This window comes from Rhinatrema bivittatum, chromosome 9, assembly GCF_901001135.1.
Source record: "Rhinatrema bivittatum chromosome 9, aRhiBiv1.1, whole genome shotgun sequence".
NCBI lineage: Eukaryota > Metazoa > Chordata > Amphibia > Gymnophiona > Rhinatrematidae > Rhinatrema > Rhinatrema bivittatum.
In genome coordinates, this window is record NC_042623.1 from 237,021,527 (window position 1) to 237,036,265 (window position 14,739).

The following is a 14,739-nucleotide window of genomic DNA, read 5'->3' on the forward strand; positions in this document are numbered from 1 at the left end:
AAAGGTCCATTAAGCCCAGTATCTTTTTTCCTAAAACTACCTGGCAGAATCCCACAAGATTGATAAGATTCCATGCTGCTTATCTCAGGGATAAGCAGTAGATTTTCCCCAAGCCCACCTTAATAATGATTTATGGACTTTTCTTCCAGGAACTTGTCCAAATCTTACAGCTTTCACCACATCCTCTGATAACAAATTCCAGAGTATAATTATGAGTTGAGTAAAAAAAAAATTTCTATTTGTTTTAAATGTATCACTTAGTAATTTCATTGAATGTCCCCTAGTTTTTACACTGTTTGTGAGAGTAAACAACCGATTCACTTTTACCCATTCCACTAGACTCATTTTATAGACCTCTATCAAATCTCCCCTCACCGGTTTCTTCTCCACACTGAAGAGCCCCAAGCCTTTATCCATTCCTTATAGGGGTATTGTTCCATCCCCTTTATCATTTTGGTTGCCCTTCTCTGTACATTTTCTCATTCTGCTATGTCTTTTTTTTGAGAAATGGTGACCAGAACTGCACACAATACTCATGGTGTGGTTGCACCATGAAGCGATACAGAGGCATTATGATATTCTCTGTTGTATTCTGAATTCCTTTCCTAATAATTCCTAGCATTTATTTAATTTCTTGGCTGCCAACACACACTGAGCAGATTTCAACATACTATCCATGAGGATGCCTAGATCCTTTTCCTGAGTGGTGACTCCCAAAGTGGAACTTTGCATTATGTAGCTATAATTTGGGTTGCTCTTCCCTACATGCATTACTTTGCACTTATCCACATTAAATGTCATCTGCCATTTGGATGACCAATCTCCCAGTCTTGCAAGGTCCTCCTGCAATTTCTCACAATCCTCTTTGATTTAACAACTTTGAATAATGTTGTATCAGCAAATTTGATCAATAAACTTCTTGTTCCCATATCTAGGTAATTTATTAATTTGTTAAAAAGTAGCCGTCCTAGTACTGGGGCACTCCACTATTCACCTTTTTCCAATGAGAAAATTGAACATTTAACCCTACTCTATTTTCTTTTAACCAGTTCTCAATCCACAATAAAACATTGCCTCCTATCTCATGACTTTTTCATTTCCTCATGATTTCTCTTGAGGTTCTTTGTCAAATGCTTTATGGACGTCCAGATACACTATATCAACTGGCTCATCTTTATCCATATTTATTTACGCCTTCAAAAAATGTAGCAAATTGATTAGGCAAGACTTCCCTTGACTAAATCCACGTTGACTTTATCTCATTACAGTATGTCTACATGTTCAGTAATTTTGTTTTTTTAGAATCCTTTCAACCATTTTCCCCAGCACTGACATCAGGCTCACTGGTCTGTAGTTTCCCAGATGACCCCTGGAACCTTTCTTAAAAATCGGCATTACATTGGCCACCCTCCAAGCTTCAGATAGCCGATTTGAATAATAGTTTATAGATTACCAACTGTAGTCTGCAATTTCAGTTTGGTTTTTTTTTAGCACTCTGGGATGTATACTATCTTGTCCAGGTGATTTGCAACTCTTTGGTTTGCCAATTTTCTCTAGTACATCTTTCAGATTCACTAAGATTTGTTTGATTTCTTCTGAATCATCACCTTTAAATAACACTTCTATCATGAGTATCTGCCTTACATCTTCCTTACTAAAATCTGAAGCAAAGAATTAATTTGATCTCTCTGCTATGGTCTTGTCCTCCCTTAGCACCCCTTGATCATCTAATGGTCCAACTGCAAGCATTTTGCTTCAAATGTATCTGAAAGTTTTTATTATTCTACAGCAAGCTTCATTTCAAATTCTGTCTTTGCCTTCCTTATCAATGCTTTGCATCTAACTTGCCAGTGAATATGCTGTTTCCTGTTTTCTTCAATTGGATCCTTTTAAACATGCCGGCAGTCATTTGGCCTTCCTTCTACCTTTTTTAATGCATGGAATACATCTGGTCTGTGCTTCCAAGATGATGTTTTTAAACATCCATGCCTGATGTAAACTTGTGACCTTTGCAGTTGCTCTTTTCAGTTTTTTCCTAACCATTTTCCTCATTTTATCATAACTTAAACTTTCAAAAGAGAGATTATCACGGTAGATTTCCTTAGCGTCTTCCCTCCAGTTATCAAGTCAAATTTGATCATGTTATGATCACTATTACCAACTGGCCCTAACACCATTACCTTTTTCACCAAATCATGTGTTCTACTAAGGGGTAGGTCTAAAATCGCTCCCCTTAGTTGGTTCTTATACCAGCTGCTGCATGAAGCAGTTATTTCATTTTGAAATGTTACCTCCTTAGTATGTCCTAATGTCTCATTTACCCAGTCAATGCTGGGGTTACTGAAATTGCTCATTTTTTCTGTGTTGCTATTTGTTAGCATTTCATCATCTGTCTGTTCATTCTGGACAAGTGGTTAGTAGTACACCCCATCTTTATTCTAGTCCCCTTCTCACGTGGAATTTCTAACTATAAAAATCCAACATTGCATTTTGTTTCCTGCAGAACTTTTATTCTGTTTGACTCTATGCCCTCTTTAACATATAGAACCACCCATCCACCAATCTTATTGTTGCAATATACTTTATACCCTGGTATCACAGTGTCCCATTGGTTAACCTCCTTCTACCAGATCTTCATTGAATGCTATTCATTCTAATTCTCCCATCTTATTTTTTAGACTGCTGGCATTTGTATACAGACATTTCAAAATATGTATTTTATTTGAATTAAGAACCTGTTTATCAGTTAGAACATAAAAGATATGCCATACTGGGTCAGACCAAGGGTCCATCAAGCCCAGTATCCTGTTTCCAACAGTGGCCAATCCAAGTCACAAGTACCTGGCAAGTACCCAAACAGACAGATCACAAGCTACTATTGCTTATTAATTACTGTCATAGCAGTTTATGGACCCAGTTACATTAACTGCTTAACCACATTCTCTGGCATTGAATTCCTTAACTATGTGCTGAATGAAAAATAATTTTCTTTGATTTGTTTTAAATGAGCTACTTGTTAACTTCATGGAGTGCCCCCTAGTCCTTCTGTTATCTGAGACAGTAAATAACCGATTTATATTAACTTGTTTAAGTCCTTTCATGATTTTGTAGGCTTCTATCATACTCCTCCCCCCCCCCCCAGTCATCTCTTTTCCAAACTGAACAGCCCTAACTTCTTTAGCTTTTCCTCATAGTGCAGCCATTCCATGCCCCTTATCATTTTGATTGCCCTTCTCTGTATTTTCTCCAGTGCAGCTATATCCTTTTTGAGATGCAGTGACCAGAATTGCACACAGTATTCAAGGTGCGGTCTCACCATGGAGTGATACAGAGGCATTATTCTCCGTTTTATTTTCCATTCCTTTCTTAATAATTCCTAACATTCTGTTTGACAGAGGTAATTTGAAATCTTTCTGCTCTGTCTGCTCTTTACTTAAAAGCACCTGGGCTATTTTAACATTTACTGTAACTTCTCTAACAGGATGCCCTAACATCCCTGATTTGTTAGAAGCCTTCAAAGATACATCATTCCGAACCATGTGCTTCTGAGTGGCTTTCCTCCATCATCTAGTTAAAAACTGCTCTATTTGCTTTTTATGTATTGATCATGCAATTTTATTTTAAAAGGTCCATTTCAGCAGGAAAAGCTGAACTCCTTTTGAAAATTACTCTACCTATGAAATATAAAGCACAATAGGTGACAAAAAGCCAATACAATAATAAGATTCATCTTTCAGAGATTTTCAGATTCCTATTTTTGTAAGCATGAGACACACAACAAATAAGCTAATACTTTCAGAACCATTTCAAGCAACTACAAATCAGCAAATGACTTAAAATCTCTTTCTAATCGAAGGCGGCCTCATATTTCTGATTCCTTCATCTTCCTGAAACGAGCAGTTGGGAGCTGTGTCTTTGGCTGAAGTATGCTTTACCATAGCTGACATCTTGTGAAATAATATTGCTATGCATGGCATGGGAGAATAACCTCAGGCTTGCTAAGTATACTTTTCATGTTTCAAATAACAAATGAGCACAGACCTCAAAAATATTTTTTCTTAGTGAGTAAAGATCTCATATGTATTTAGTGGAGATATCTTGGGATTAACTCACACTAATTCTCGATAGCTCTTACTTAACGTATCCTGTAACTCTACAGGTACATTAAGCCACCATCCTTCAATGTGTATATAATAATTGGAATAGCCTAGTGGTTAGAGCAGTGGGCTACGAACCAGGAGACCAGGGTTCGAGTCCCGCTGTTGCTCCTTGTGACCTTGGGTAAGTCACTTACCCTCCATTGCCTCAGGTACAAACTTACAGCGCACTGTTAACCTGCCCTTGGACGCGCGTTTTCCCTTGCCCCTTATTCAGTAAGGGGAGGAAAACGCGCGTCCAACCCGCGGCACCTAATAGCGCCCTCAACATGCAAATGCAAATGCATGTTGAGGGCGCTATTAGGTGTGCACGCATATTTTACTTTAGGAAATTAGCGCCTACCCAAAGGCACCAGGAGAAACTGCTTTTCTGTGCACCCTCCGACTTAATATCATGGCGATATTAAGTCGGAGGTCCCAAAGAGTAAAAAAGTTAAAAAAAAAAAAGAAACATTTTTTTTAAATGGGCCGGCGGCTGTCAGGCCGAAAACCGGACGCTCAATTTTGCCGGCGTCTGGTTTCTGAGCCTGTGGCTGTCAGCGGGCTCGAGAACCGACGCCGGCAAAATTGAGCGTCGGCTGTCAAACCCGCTGACAGCCACCGCTCCGGGCTAAAAGGAGGCGCTAGGGACACGCTAGTGTCCCTAGCGCCTCCTTTTGTCCGTTTCTACCGCACCACCTAATTTAAATACTGAATCGCGCGCACAGGCAAGTGGCCTGTGTGCGCGCCGGGAGAGCGGGCGTTCGTCCGCTCTCCCACAGATTACTGAATCGGCCCGTAAGATTGTAATAGGGAAATACCTACAGTACCTGAATGTAAACCGATGTGATCTCTCAGATCGAATGTTGGTATATAAACAAAACAAAAATTTTTAAAAAATAAATAAATAAAATCAACCTAATAAACGAAGCTTGACCGACGTGCCGCAAATGCGCAGTAGAGAGCAGCTCTACCGCGCATGTGCAGGCGAGCACGTCGGCCAGAGCTTGCCCATAACAAAAATGGCGCTGGGAGGAGCGGCGGCGAGGAGCAGCGGCAGCGGAGGCGAGGGGCGGCGGCGAGGAGCAGCGGAGGCGAGGGGCGGCGGCAGCAAGGCTCAGTAACGGCGCGCGAGCGGGGAGGGAGGGATCTCCCCCGGAGATCTTCCTTTTGTGCCATCCGGAGGGGGAGTGACTGAGGGGAGAATAGAGGGGGAGGGGAGAATGAGGTGGGAGGGAGGAGAGTGAGGGGGAGGGGGAAGGAAATGGACCGAAATGTTTTTTTTAATGTAGCCCGTTGTTACGGGCTTAATGGCTAGTAAATAAATAAATCTTACTCGCAATACTGGGCCATGCTCACAGATTTTACTCTATTTTCTTTTTTTTAAAATTTTCACCAATGAGCAGATATAGTAAGTATATTTCTTGTATATTGTAGCAGTATGTTTGTTAATAATTAAAATTTCAAACGCTTCCTCGCTGGCAGTTTATATATATTAGTTACCCGCTGGTAGATTCTTGTCAGAAATGACACAGCGTTTTGGTGCTGCTATACCGTATTATTCATTCAAAAATAGTTGTTTTTCGCTGATGCTCTATTTTAGCGCTACCAATTGAAAGATCAAAAAAATTCCAAAATGCTTTTCTGCTAGAAATTTATGTATTGTTCTCCCGCTGACCAAATCTTGTCAGCAACAGCCCAATATTTTAGTGCTATTAATTCAAAGTTCAAATGTTTTACGCTGACACTGTATGTATTTACAGACACTTTCCCGCTGATAATTTATACATTACTTTCCCGATGGCAAATCCTTGTCAGCAGTGACTCAATGCTTTAGCGCTAGAACACTTTTTGGACTGCTTTCCCATTAATCTTACACGGTGTATTGAGAATAACTGCACAGGGCTACCACGCCACCAATACAAAATTTAAATGTCTTCCCTCTGACACTTTTTATGTTACTTTGCCGCTGGCAACTTGTATGCACTTAAATATTGCACAACATGTACACTTATCTTGTTTTTCTTTGTTTTGCTGGCGGCTGCACGCTTGAAGCTGAGCAAAGACGAATGGATGTGGAGGTCCACAAGTAGAGACTCCTGCCCGACACGGCTCGTGTTTCGTCAGTTACTTCGTCAGGGGCTGGCACTCTCTTTTAATTTTATCTCCACAATTTCGCAAATCCTGCTGCTCATATTCAGTCTTACTTCAGCGTTTCCCCAGATTCTGGAATCTGGAATTTTTTTGAACTTTCAATTGGTAGCGCTAAAATAGAGCGTCAGTGAAAAACAACTTTATTTTTGAATGAATAATACGGTATAGCAGCACCAAAACGCTGTGTCATTTCTGACAAGAATCTACCAGCGGGTAACTAATATATAAACTGCCAGCAAGGAAGCATTTGAAATTTTAATTATTAACAAAGTCGCTTGGCAACACAGCACATACTGCTACAATATACAAGAAATACAAGAAACAAACTTACTATATCTGCTCATTGGTGAAAATTAAAAAAAAAAAAAAAGAAAAAAAAAGAGTAAAATCTGTGAGCATGACCCAGTATGCGAGTAAGATGCATTAGGAGTAAGACCAATGATTATATACACATTGAAGGATGGTGAATTAATGTACCTGTAGAGTTACAGGATACGTTAAGTAAGAGCTATCGAGAATTAGTGTGAGTTAATCCCAAGATATCTCCACTAAATACATATGAGATCTTTACTCACTAAGAAAAAATATTTTTGAGGTCTGTGCTCATTTTTGTTATTTGAAACATGAAAAGTTTCCTTTGATGTGATGTTTAATGTCGTTTACCTACATCATATGAAGCAGTTCTACTGATATTATAGTTGCTAAGTATACTAGCAAATCATAATAAATTAAAGGGATTTCAAAATATTTTACTCCTTCAACTTCTGGAGAAAATCAGACAGCACAGATACCTCACTGTACTGACAGATTGTTCATCAGAAACTGGTTGCCATGATGGAAAAGGTCAATGTATTTTAGCTTTGCTTGCTAATGCTGCCAACTTTCTCAATACTGAACTGTAGGTTCAGACAGACAGTGCATGTGACCTATAAACATAGGGATAAATTTCAAAGGAGTTTCAGGCAGAAGTAGCACGAACTCACGGATGTGCTATTTTATAAATGTTGAGAGTATTGCATGTATTTTCCATTTCATGCATATATTTTATCAGTCAAAAAAAGGTGCAGGTTAAGGCATTCCTGGGCAGGGTTCAAAAATACATACAGTACACGTTACTGAACTTATTCATATACTTTTACACCTGCTAATTGGCACAAGTGGAATCAGACTTTGGATGGGAGATCTGGGTGAAGTGGCAGAGGTATCTGCGAACTGGTGATTCCAAGTACACATGCAAGTATTTTCAAAACAGTATATACTCATACTTTATAAATGACTTGCATCTGCTTACGTTTTTTACGTACCCAGAACATACTGTACATACATAGGTTTAGAAAATGGGTAGAGAAAGTATGTGTTTGATTGTATTGGACATCTTTGTGCGTACTGAAACCTATGAAAGTAATTTTTGAAAGGTTTTATGCACATAAATGGGCTTTGGAAAATTACTACAATATGCCTTTACATGTGCAACTCCTTTGAAAATTCAATCCTAAGCGCATAATTTTAGAGCAGAAATATGCAGTATTTTATTAACATGCAACTCCAGCCAGATAGTTACTAAAAATACCAGCCTAAATCTCTGCACAGCCACTTATGCACACAAATGTTGTCCCATGGATAGGTCTGAAAGTTAGGCTCTTATTGTAAAGACATACATATCATCTGTTCTTCTGGAAATGTCCTTCAGAAAAGATAAACTGGCCAGAGCTAAGCAAATGTACGACAGAACAGATGAATGTCTTGGGAAAGATGTGTTAAATCTGATATTTCATATAAAACGTAGCCAAAAATGTGAAGTTTAATTCTCTGATCTTTCCTGTAATTATTTTTCACTACAAATTATATTGCACCATGAGCCAAAGAAAATTAATACATGATCTAATAAAGTAAGATGAGTGTTTGTGATCATCATGGAACAGCTGCTTCAAAAGCAGAGATGTGTGAATACGTGAGTGTGTGTGTGAGAGAGAGTGCGCACTGAATGGGACACACCAAGGAGGAACAGGGCTAAAGTTAAACTTTTCAGCTTGCACAAGTTTTAGGGAACAAAATTAAGTACTAAATATGGATACTTGGAATACTTATCAAACTATATAGCCAAATCTAACAAAACCAATGTAGGTGCTCTATTTTAGGGTAATATTGCCACCTTTCCTGCAAACAGGCGTCACTATAAATAGACAAGGCTCCCGAAGAGTGCCACGTAAAACCTCTCCATGCTTTTTTCAGCAGTTACACGACTACACGTGTATTCATGTACAAAATCTGCATTCAAGTAACGGTTCTGGCAAACAAAGAAATTATGAACACCAGCTATGGGTGTCCCTAATAACCGTATATAATCCCAGCTTACACGTCTGAAGTAGAGAAACTTACAATCTTTTTTCCAGTCTGAAATATAACATCGGAGGATTCCGCAACTCCACTATGCCTTCCCCCCCCCCCCCAGAATGATGCAGAGGGTAAGTCTCAGAAGAGACTTCCCGACAGCACTCCTGGCTGGCAAAAGGCACATGTGTTGCCCGAGTATGCCATCTGGATTGGGAGACTACAAACTGGGAAAAAATGGCGGGGGAAGGAAGGGGGTGGAGGGTGGGAGACAGCAATACAATTTGCAAAGCTGATTGTGGTGACTGCAAGAGGCCTTACTATAAACTCTGAAATTATGTAGAGCATATTCAAAAAGTACAGTTTATGATCTATAGTTTGTAAAAATGCTTCACAGGTTAACAAGTAATCTAATGTTAACAAGGCAAGAAAGTATAAATACAACATTAAATTAAAAAATACAGACTTGAATGATGCACAATGTTACAATCAACAAACAAAAAGAAAAAAAATAATTCCATGTATTTTCAGGAAGATGTCAAAACGAATGGGGAGTTTACAAATGAATCCATGACTGACTACACATCGGGTACTACCTAGGGTGTGCAAGCACTGTCCTGATGGCTGGATGCATCAGCTAGCAACTGCCTATCGTCTTCCCCTCTGTGCCTGCTTTCAGCAAAGTCATATGCTGAGCTGACTGAACCCTTATCCTCTTCCATCTAGAAGGACAGAAAAGCAACATCTCAAAAACCAACACCAGCACTTTTTCTGTGCCCTGCTGATTCCTGCAAGGTTTCAGCATTTCTAGATCACCGGGGAATAGGCCATGTAACTGAATAAGGAACTGTAGGTGCAAGAGAATATCGTTTTCTTACCATCAAAGCTGCTCACCGGTGCATGCTTTTTCTTGCATAGTTAAGTTTTAAAGTACACATATAGGAACTCTCCCCCCCCCCAACTTTACTTGGCTTAATGCTACAGCTGGAAAGTCAATAAAAGGAAGTGGGGATCTTTCAAAAGGGTTTACTTGCATTCCTATAGGGGGATCCCAGAATGGTACACTAAGATGGGCGAGCAATGAACAGTTCTGTAAGAAAACGATATGTATGTGTAATATGACCAGGGATTTTATTGGATAATTTCTGCCTGATCTGGCTTGCAGTCCACTTGACTAATGATAAAGGGACCTATCTGGATTATGGACCAGGTTTTGTACTCTGATTCATCTCCAAAATGTACACATAAAGTTACATTACCTTAGGGTTTTTATGTATAGTTTAGTAGCTGCTTTAAACTCATTCAATAAATACTATCATGTTACTGGTCATCCTCAATTCATGAAGATTTATGTAGACTTCAGAGACCATAAGTGTGTCTCTTATCAGGTGTATCCAAGCAAAAGGCACCAAAGAGCATTTAATAGACTGATTGAGAGGATACAACTAACAGAGACCTCTGGGTTTCACGAAAATATATTTTTGTAATTCTGAAAAATGTGCCCAATCTGAATTATTCAAATTAAGGATCCGGCATTACCCGCCAGTTCTAACCGCAGTGATACATCAGGTTTTTAATATGCTTTGGTGTGTGGATCAGCAGCAGTGGTGGCCCTTCTAGCATCAGGAGGGAAAATCACTTTCTTGCCACATTAACCTGCTGGAGCACTAAAGCTGGACAGTGCACCCTGATGAGCTCCTGGCCATTTCCATAAGCAGTAGCATCATCACCTGGCTTCTTATGTGGGCACTAGCTAATGTAGGGGTTAACGCTAATGGCCATTAGTATATAGGTCTCTCAATTATCTACAGTAAAGGTTTAAGTGTAATATAGCCCGGAGAGGGCGAGCTATGATCTGTGTTTTTATAAATGCTATATGTTTGTTATATTGAGTTTGTATGTTAGTGAATATTTTTTAATTAAGTATATTTTACTATGCATGAGCAGTTGTTACCCGCCAAGTATGTCTGTTTGTGTGAGATACAAATTTTAAAAAATAAAATAAAACAGCATTATGAAACTCTTTATGCTAAGTGTAGGAATCACTTCTTTCACATGCTCAGGTATATTCAATGTGTGTGCAGGCTACTTTAAGGTCACTCCTGACTTCATGAGAATTGTACTGAGACAAATAAAATATTGAAAGGCAGAATATGTTGCTCATTTATAATTATGGAAATAGAAAATGCCTTAATGGTTGCCAAAATTTAAAGCACCTTCCCTGCCACAGGTATTTACGGTCTTCTCTTCACACGGTAAAAGATTAAGAACGGGAAAAACAAATATATTGGACAACAGAATACTTACAGGAAAGCAATTCCTGAGTGACCCATGTTCTGCTTGGTCTGGCCTTATGTAGCTGTTAATTATGCAACATGCAGAGGGGGCACGGCTGACAATTTTGCCTTCTAAGGAAGGCAGAAGCATTGGGACCATGCTAGGATAATTCAGGAATATAATACACGAAGATGCAAAGGGGGTCGGGGTGGTGGAGGCTATTTGTATTCTGTTAATGAGCAGCATGCTAGGATTTTTGGCTTCGATAAGGACAGAGGACCACCAGATCAGAATTATTTCAAGCAGTCAGACTGCTGGAGAACAAAGCTTTCTGCTGTTAAATGGACAGAACTTTTCCGTTCCTCCCACTTTTTACACTCATGCCTTTTCTCATCTCTCGGTGCTGGTTAGTTGACCTTCAGCATGCATAGGAGTGGATGAGGAACTATCCCTCCTACTCTACCTAATTTTGCTTAGCTGATTCCTGGCCCTGCTGGACATTGGCTGCAGTGCGATGAACTCGTCACTTAAAGCAACTCTGTTGGAATACATCTATAAATGGACAGAAGAGGGATGGAACATACAACAGGTCAGTAAGTAGGCACAATTTCTGCAGAGACAGACACAGGCTATGAGTTAAAAAAAAACAAAACACACACACAACACATTTCATCATACATATAGAATGCACGCAAACCTAATAAACCAGGACTGAAAGAGCAGTAGAATTTACTGTCACTCATACCACCTTCAACGCAGCAAGTCTCTATGAGGCAAGGCCTGTTAATTTTGTTAAACTCCGGGCATCTCAGGATGCTCAGATATTTCAATTATATAATAACTATAATGTCTGGGCTATTCTTTTTGACTCACGGAGTTCCTTTGGACTAGGAACTAGGGCTAGGAACCAGTACCGTGAGCAGTTACTCACAGCCCCCTCAATGATTTCCCTCCTGTTATATTCCCCCTTCCTAGCCTAACAGGTCTGATGACTGCTACACACCCTGCAGAACCCTGCAATTGTGGATCCTAAATCCAGCTTCCATGCGTTCCTGCTGCCCGATGACAGGAAAGGCTGGGAACACTGCCTCCACAGCATGCCTGGGCTGGGTTCGACGTTGAACTGGGGTCCTCAGCATGGCAGCGCACAGCACCGCTACTCAAGACACCAGAAAGGATTTCTGATGAGAGAGGGTTAGGGAGCTCTTCTGCTGCACATAGAGCTATGTTGGAAGCAGACAAAATACAATTTTGAAAAAGCACTGGTAGGTACCTCTCTGCCTAAATTCCCTCGAATCTCTGTGGGCCTGAAATAAATGAGATGAGGAACAAACACTACACAAATAGGAAAAGTAATACATTTTTCACATAATGCAATAAGAATATATTTATAGTTCAAATGATTATAAAACCTGGTTACTACATTAATATATCCATTGTTAATATTTTTTCTCTGCATATATTTCCAGTTCCTATACTTTGGCTGGTCATCTTTGGAACATAACCCTGCATGGTTCATGTTTTCAGGGTAATGACACTCACAACGGGGGTCATTAATACTGTATAAACCATGTCATAGGCTTAGAGCTTTTATATTTTGAGGAGAAAGCTACTGAACTCTGGGAAGTTGAATTGCTCTTTTGTTTTTTTCCCCATAATACCAGCTCCCACCAGGCTAGCGACTATCCTGATAATGTGCTAATGTAGTTAAAAAAAAAAAAAATGCATTAGTACTAACAGGAGAGTTTCCAACCTAACTGGTGGCAAAAGGGAAATGAAAATTAATAGAACAAAAAAAAAAAAAAGGACAAAACCCAGCAATATTTTACATATCAATCATGTACCATAAGAAAATCAAACAGATGTGCCAAGCCACTTATGCTAACATACATTCAAAATAGCATCTAAAACCCAGAGGAATTAGGAAAGGATATTTTACTATGTCAGTTCCCTTGAACTGCAAACCTTTTAACACGCAAGCTATACAAGGCACAACCAATAGTTTAGGGGACAAAAACATCCCTTTCTTGATTATTCACCAAAAATGCTTTCCCCTGTAAACATCTGCTAATCCTATATTATTAAATGGGGAAATTAATATACATTAACAAACCATTAAGGTCATTGTCTCTAACCTTTACTAGCAGAGATTAAATAAGAGAAACATTAAAGTGAGTTGGAGTTTTTTTTTTATATATCTTACAACTACAGCCAGAAATGGTGACTGAATAGTGACTGATGAGCTTCAGCATCCGGGCTAGCTGAATACTATTTGGGAACAAACTCCAGGGTCTATGTACTTACTTGAAAAGCAACATTCGGTATAATATTTACACATTGCATTAAGTGTGGCAAATGTGTTCTGGCTGACCAGAGTTCGGTTATCTGATAAATTTAACGTTGGAAATAAAATATGTCTGAAATATTGACAATTTGGGCTCCTATGTCACAATTCAAGTTAAACATGCTTACATATCTACTCAAACTAATACTTGCAGAATAAAATGGCAAAAAATGCATTACTTAAAAAATCAGAATTTAAACTTTTTAACATTTATAGCATGCACAAAACTTGATAATATTGCCTTGCAAATAATGATGTTGTATACAGTACATGTTACCTGGGCTTTTTCTGTATTTGTCGGATGTAAGTGCCTGAAAAGCACTTTCTTCACAACATCAAGAAACAGACAAAAAACAACTATGACGATTATGGCAAACCAAGCGGATCCACTTGACAGCAGCTGAACGAATACAAAGTACATGTCTTGTGTATGTAAAAATGGCCTGAAAGGAAGAAAAGCATTTCACAACAATGGCAGACACAAAATGCAAAACATATCAACCAACACAAGATGTCCTATGACAGATATCTGCACACTCAAGAACAACTTCCCCTATTCTCCACCGTTTAAGCTTTTGCAGCACAAGAGCCTCCTGCTTTCCTGGTACTCTCTCAACCCAATCAGAACTCAAGCGGGATGCATGGCAAGAACATTCCGGTGCTGGCTCCTTTTCAGATACTGCACAAGGAAGGGATTTTCTACAGCTGCGTCTGCAAGGTGTCTGCTTGCTACGCCTTTCTTTAGCACAGGGTTATTCAACCTCAGGCCTCAAGAGCTGTGGAGAGATCTTGTTTGCAGGGTAACTGGAATACGCAAATTAACCCAGGTTCTTGGAATGCATGCCAGTAATGGATTGTTATTATTCAACAATAAAGCAAAGTTGTTCACCTGTAACAGTTCTCTGAAGAAAGTTGTTTTAGTTACAAATTTATATACTGCTTTTCCCCAGCAATAAGCCCAACCAAAGCACTGTACAACAAAAATGTCAATAAGCAGTATCATAAACATTACAGACAAAAACATATGGGTCATGTGACCTCACTTGGCACTCAGCAGAACAAAATTTCCCGAGAAGATTAGATATATCTTTTCTGCACATGTTCAGGACCTTCCCTGCTACATGGATTCATAGTTTTCCCGTGCCCATTTAGCCAAGATATATAAAGGCACAGAACAACTCGCAAGGGAAGGAGAGTGTGTTTGTGCAACTGTAGAACTACTGTCTTTAGAGAACACCTATTACAGGTAGGCAACTTTGCTTTTTCTTCAGATAACCAGGCTAGCAGTTTTGCTTATCTCCAAGCACAGTTCTCTGTCGACAGCAGGATGAATTAGCCATAACGCATAAGGGACGTCATCTGACATGGACCCAGCTCTCAGAACTTGGTAGACTTTACTGAGCATGTGTGGGAGTTCCTGCGTGCACGCACACTGCTTCGTAAGCCCCTCACTCTCTTGCAGAGCTTAAGTTTTAGTGAGGTACTTGATGCTCTAGA

At 39.5% G+C, this 14,739-nt stretch overlaps 1 protein-coding gene across 4 annotated transcripts in view; it reads right to left on the reverse strand.

Moving 5' to 3' along the window:
- Window positions 1–14,739, reverse strand: part of ATP11B (ATPase phospholipid transporting 11B (putative)) — a 293,818-nt gene that overhangs the window by 15,461 nt on the left and 263,618 nt on the right. For 2 of the 4 annotated variants that reach the window (XM_029616746.1, XM_029616745.1), the window contains exon 28: window positions 13,520–13,685. In XM_029616746.1, coding sequence (XP_029472606.1) covers window positions 13,520–13,685 — 166 coding nt within the window. Of the gene's footprint in view, window positions 1–9,243; window positions 9,344–11,361; window positions 11,451–13,519; window positions 13,686–14,739 lie in introns of those variants that run through there. The other 2 variants (XM_029616748.1, XM_029616747.1) reach the window with 2 other exon arrangements.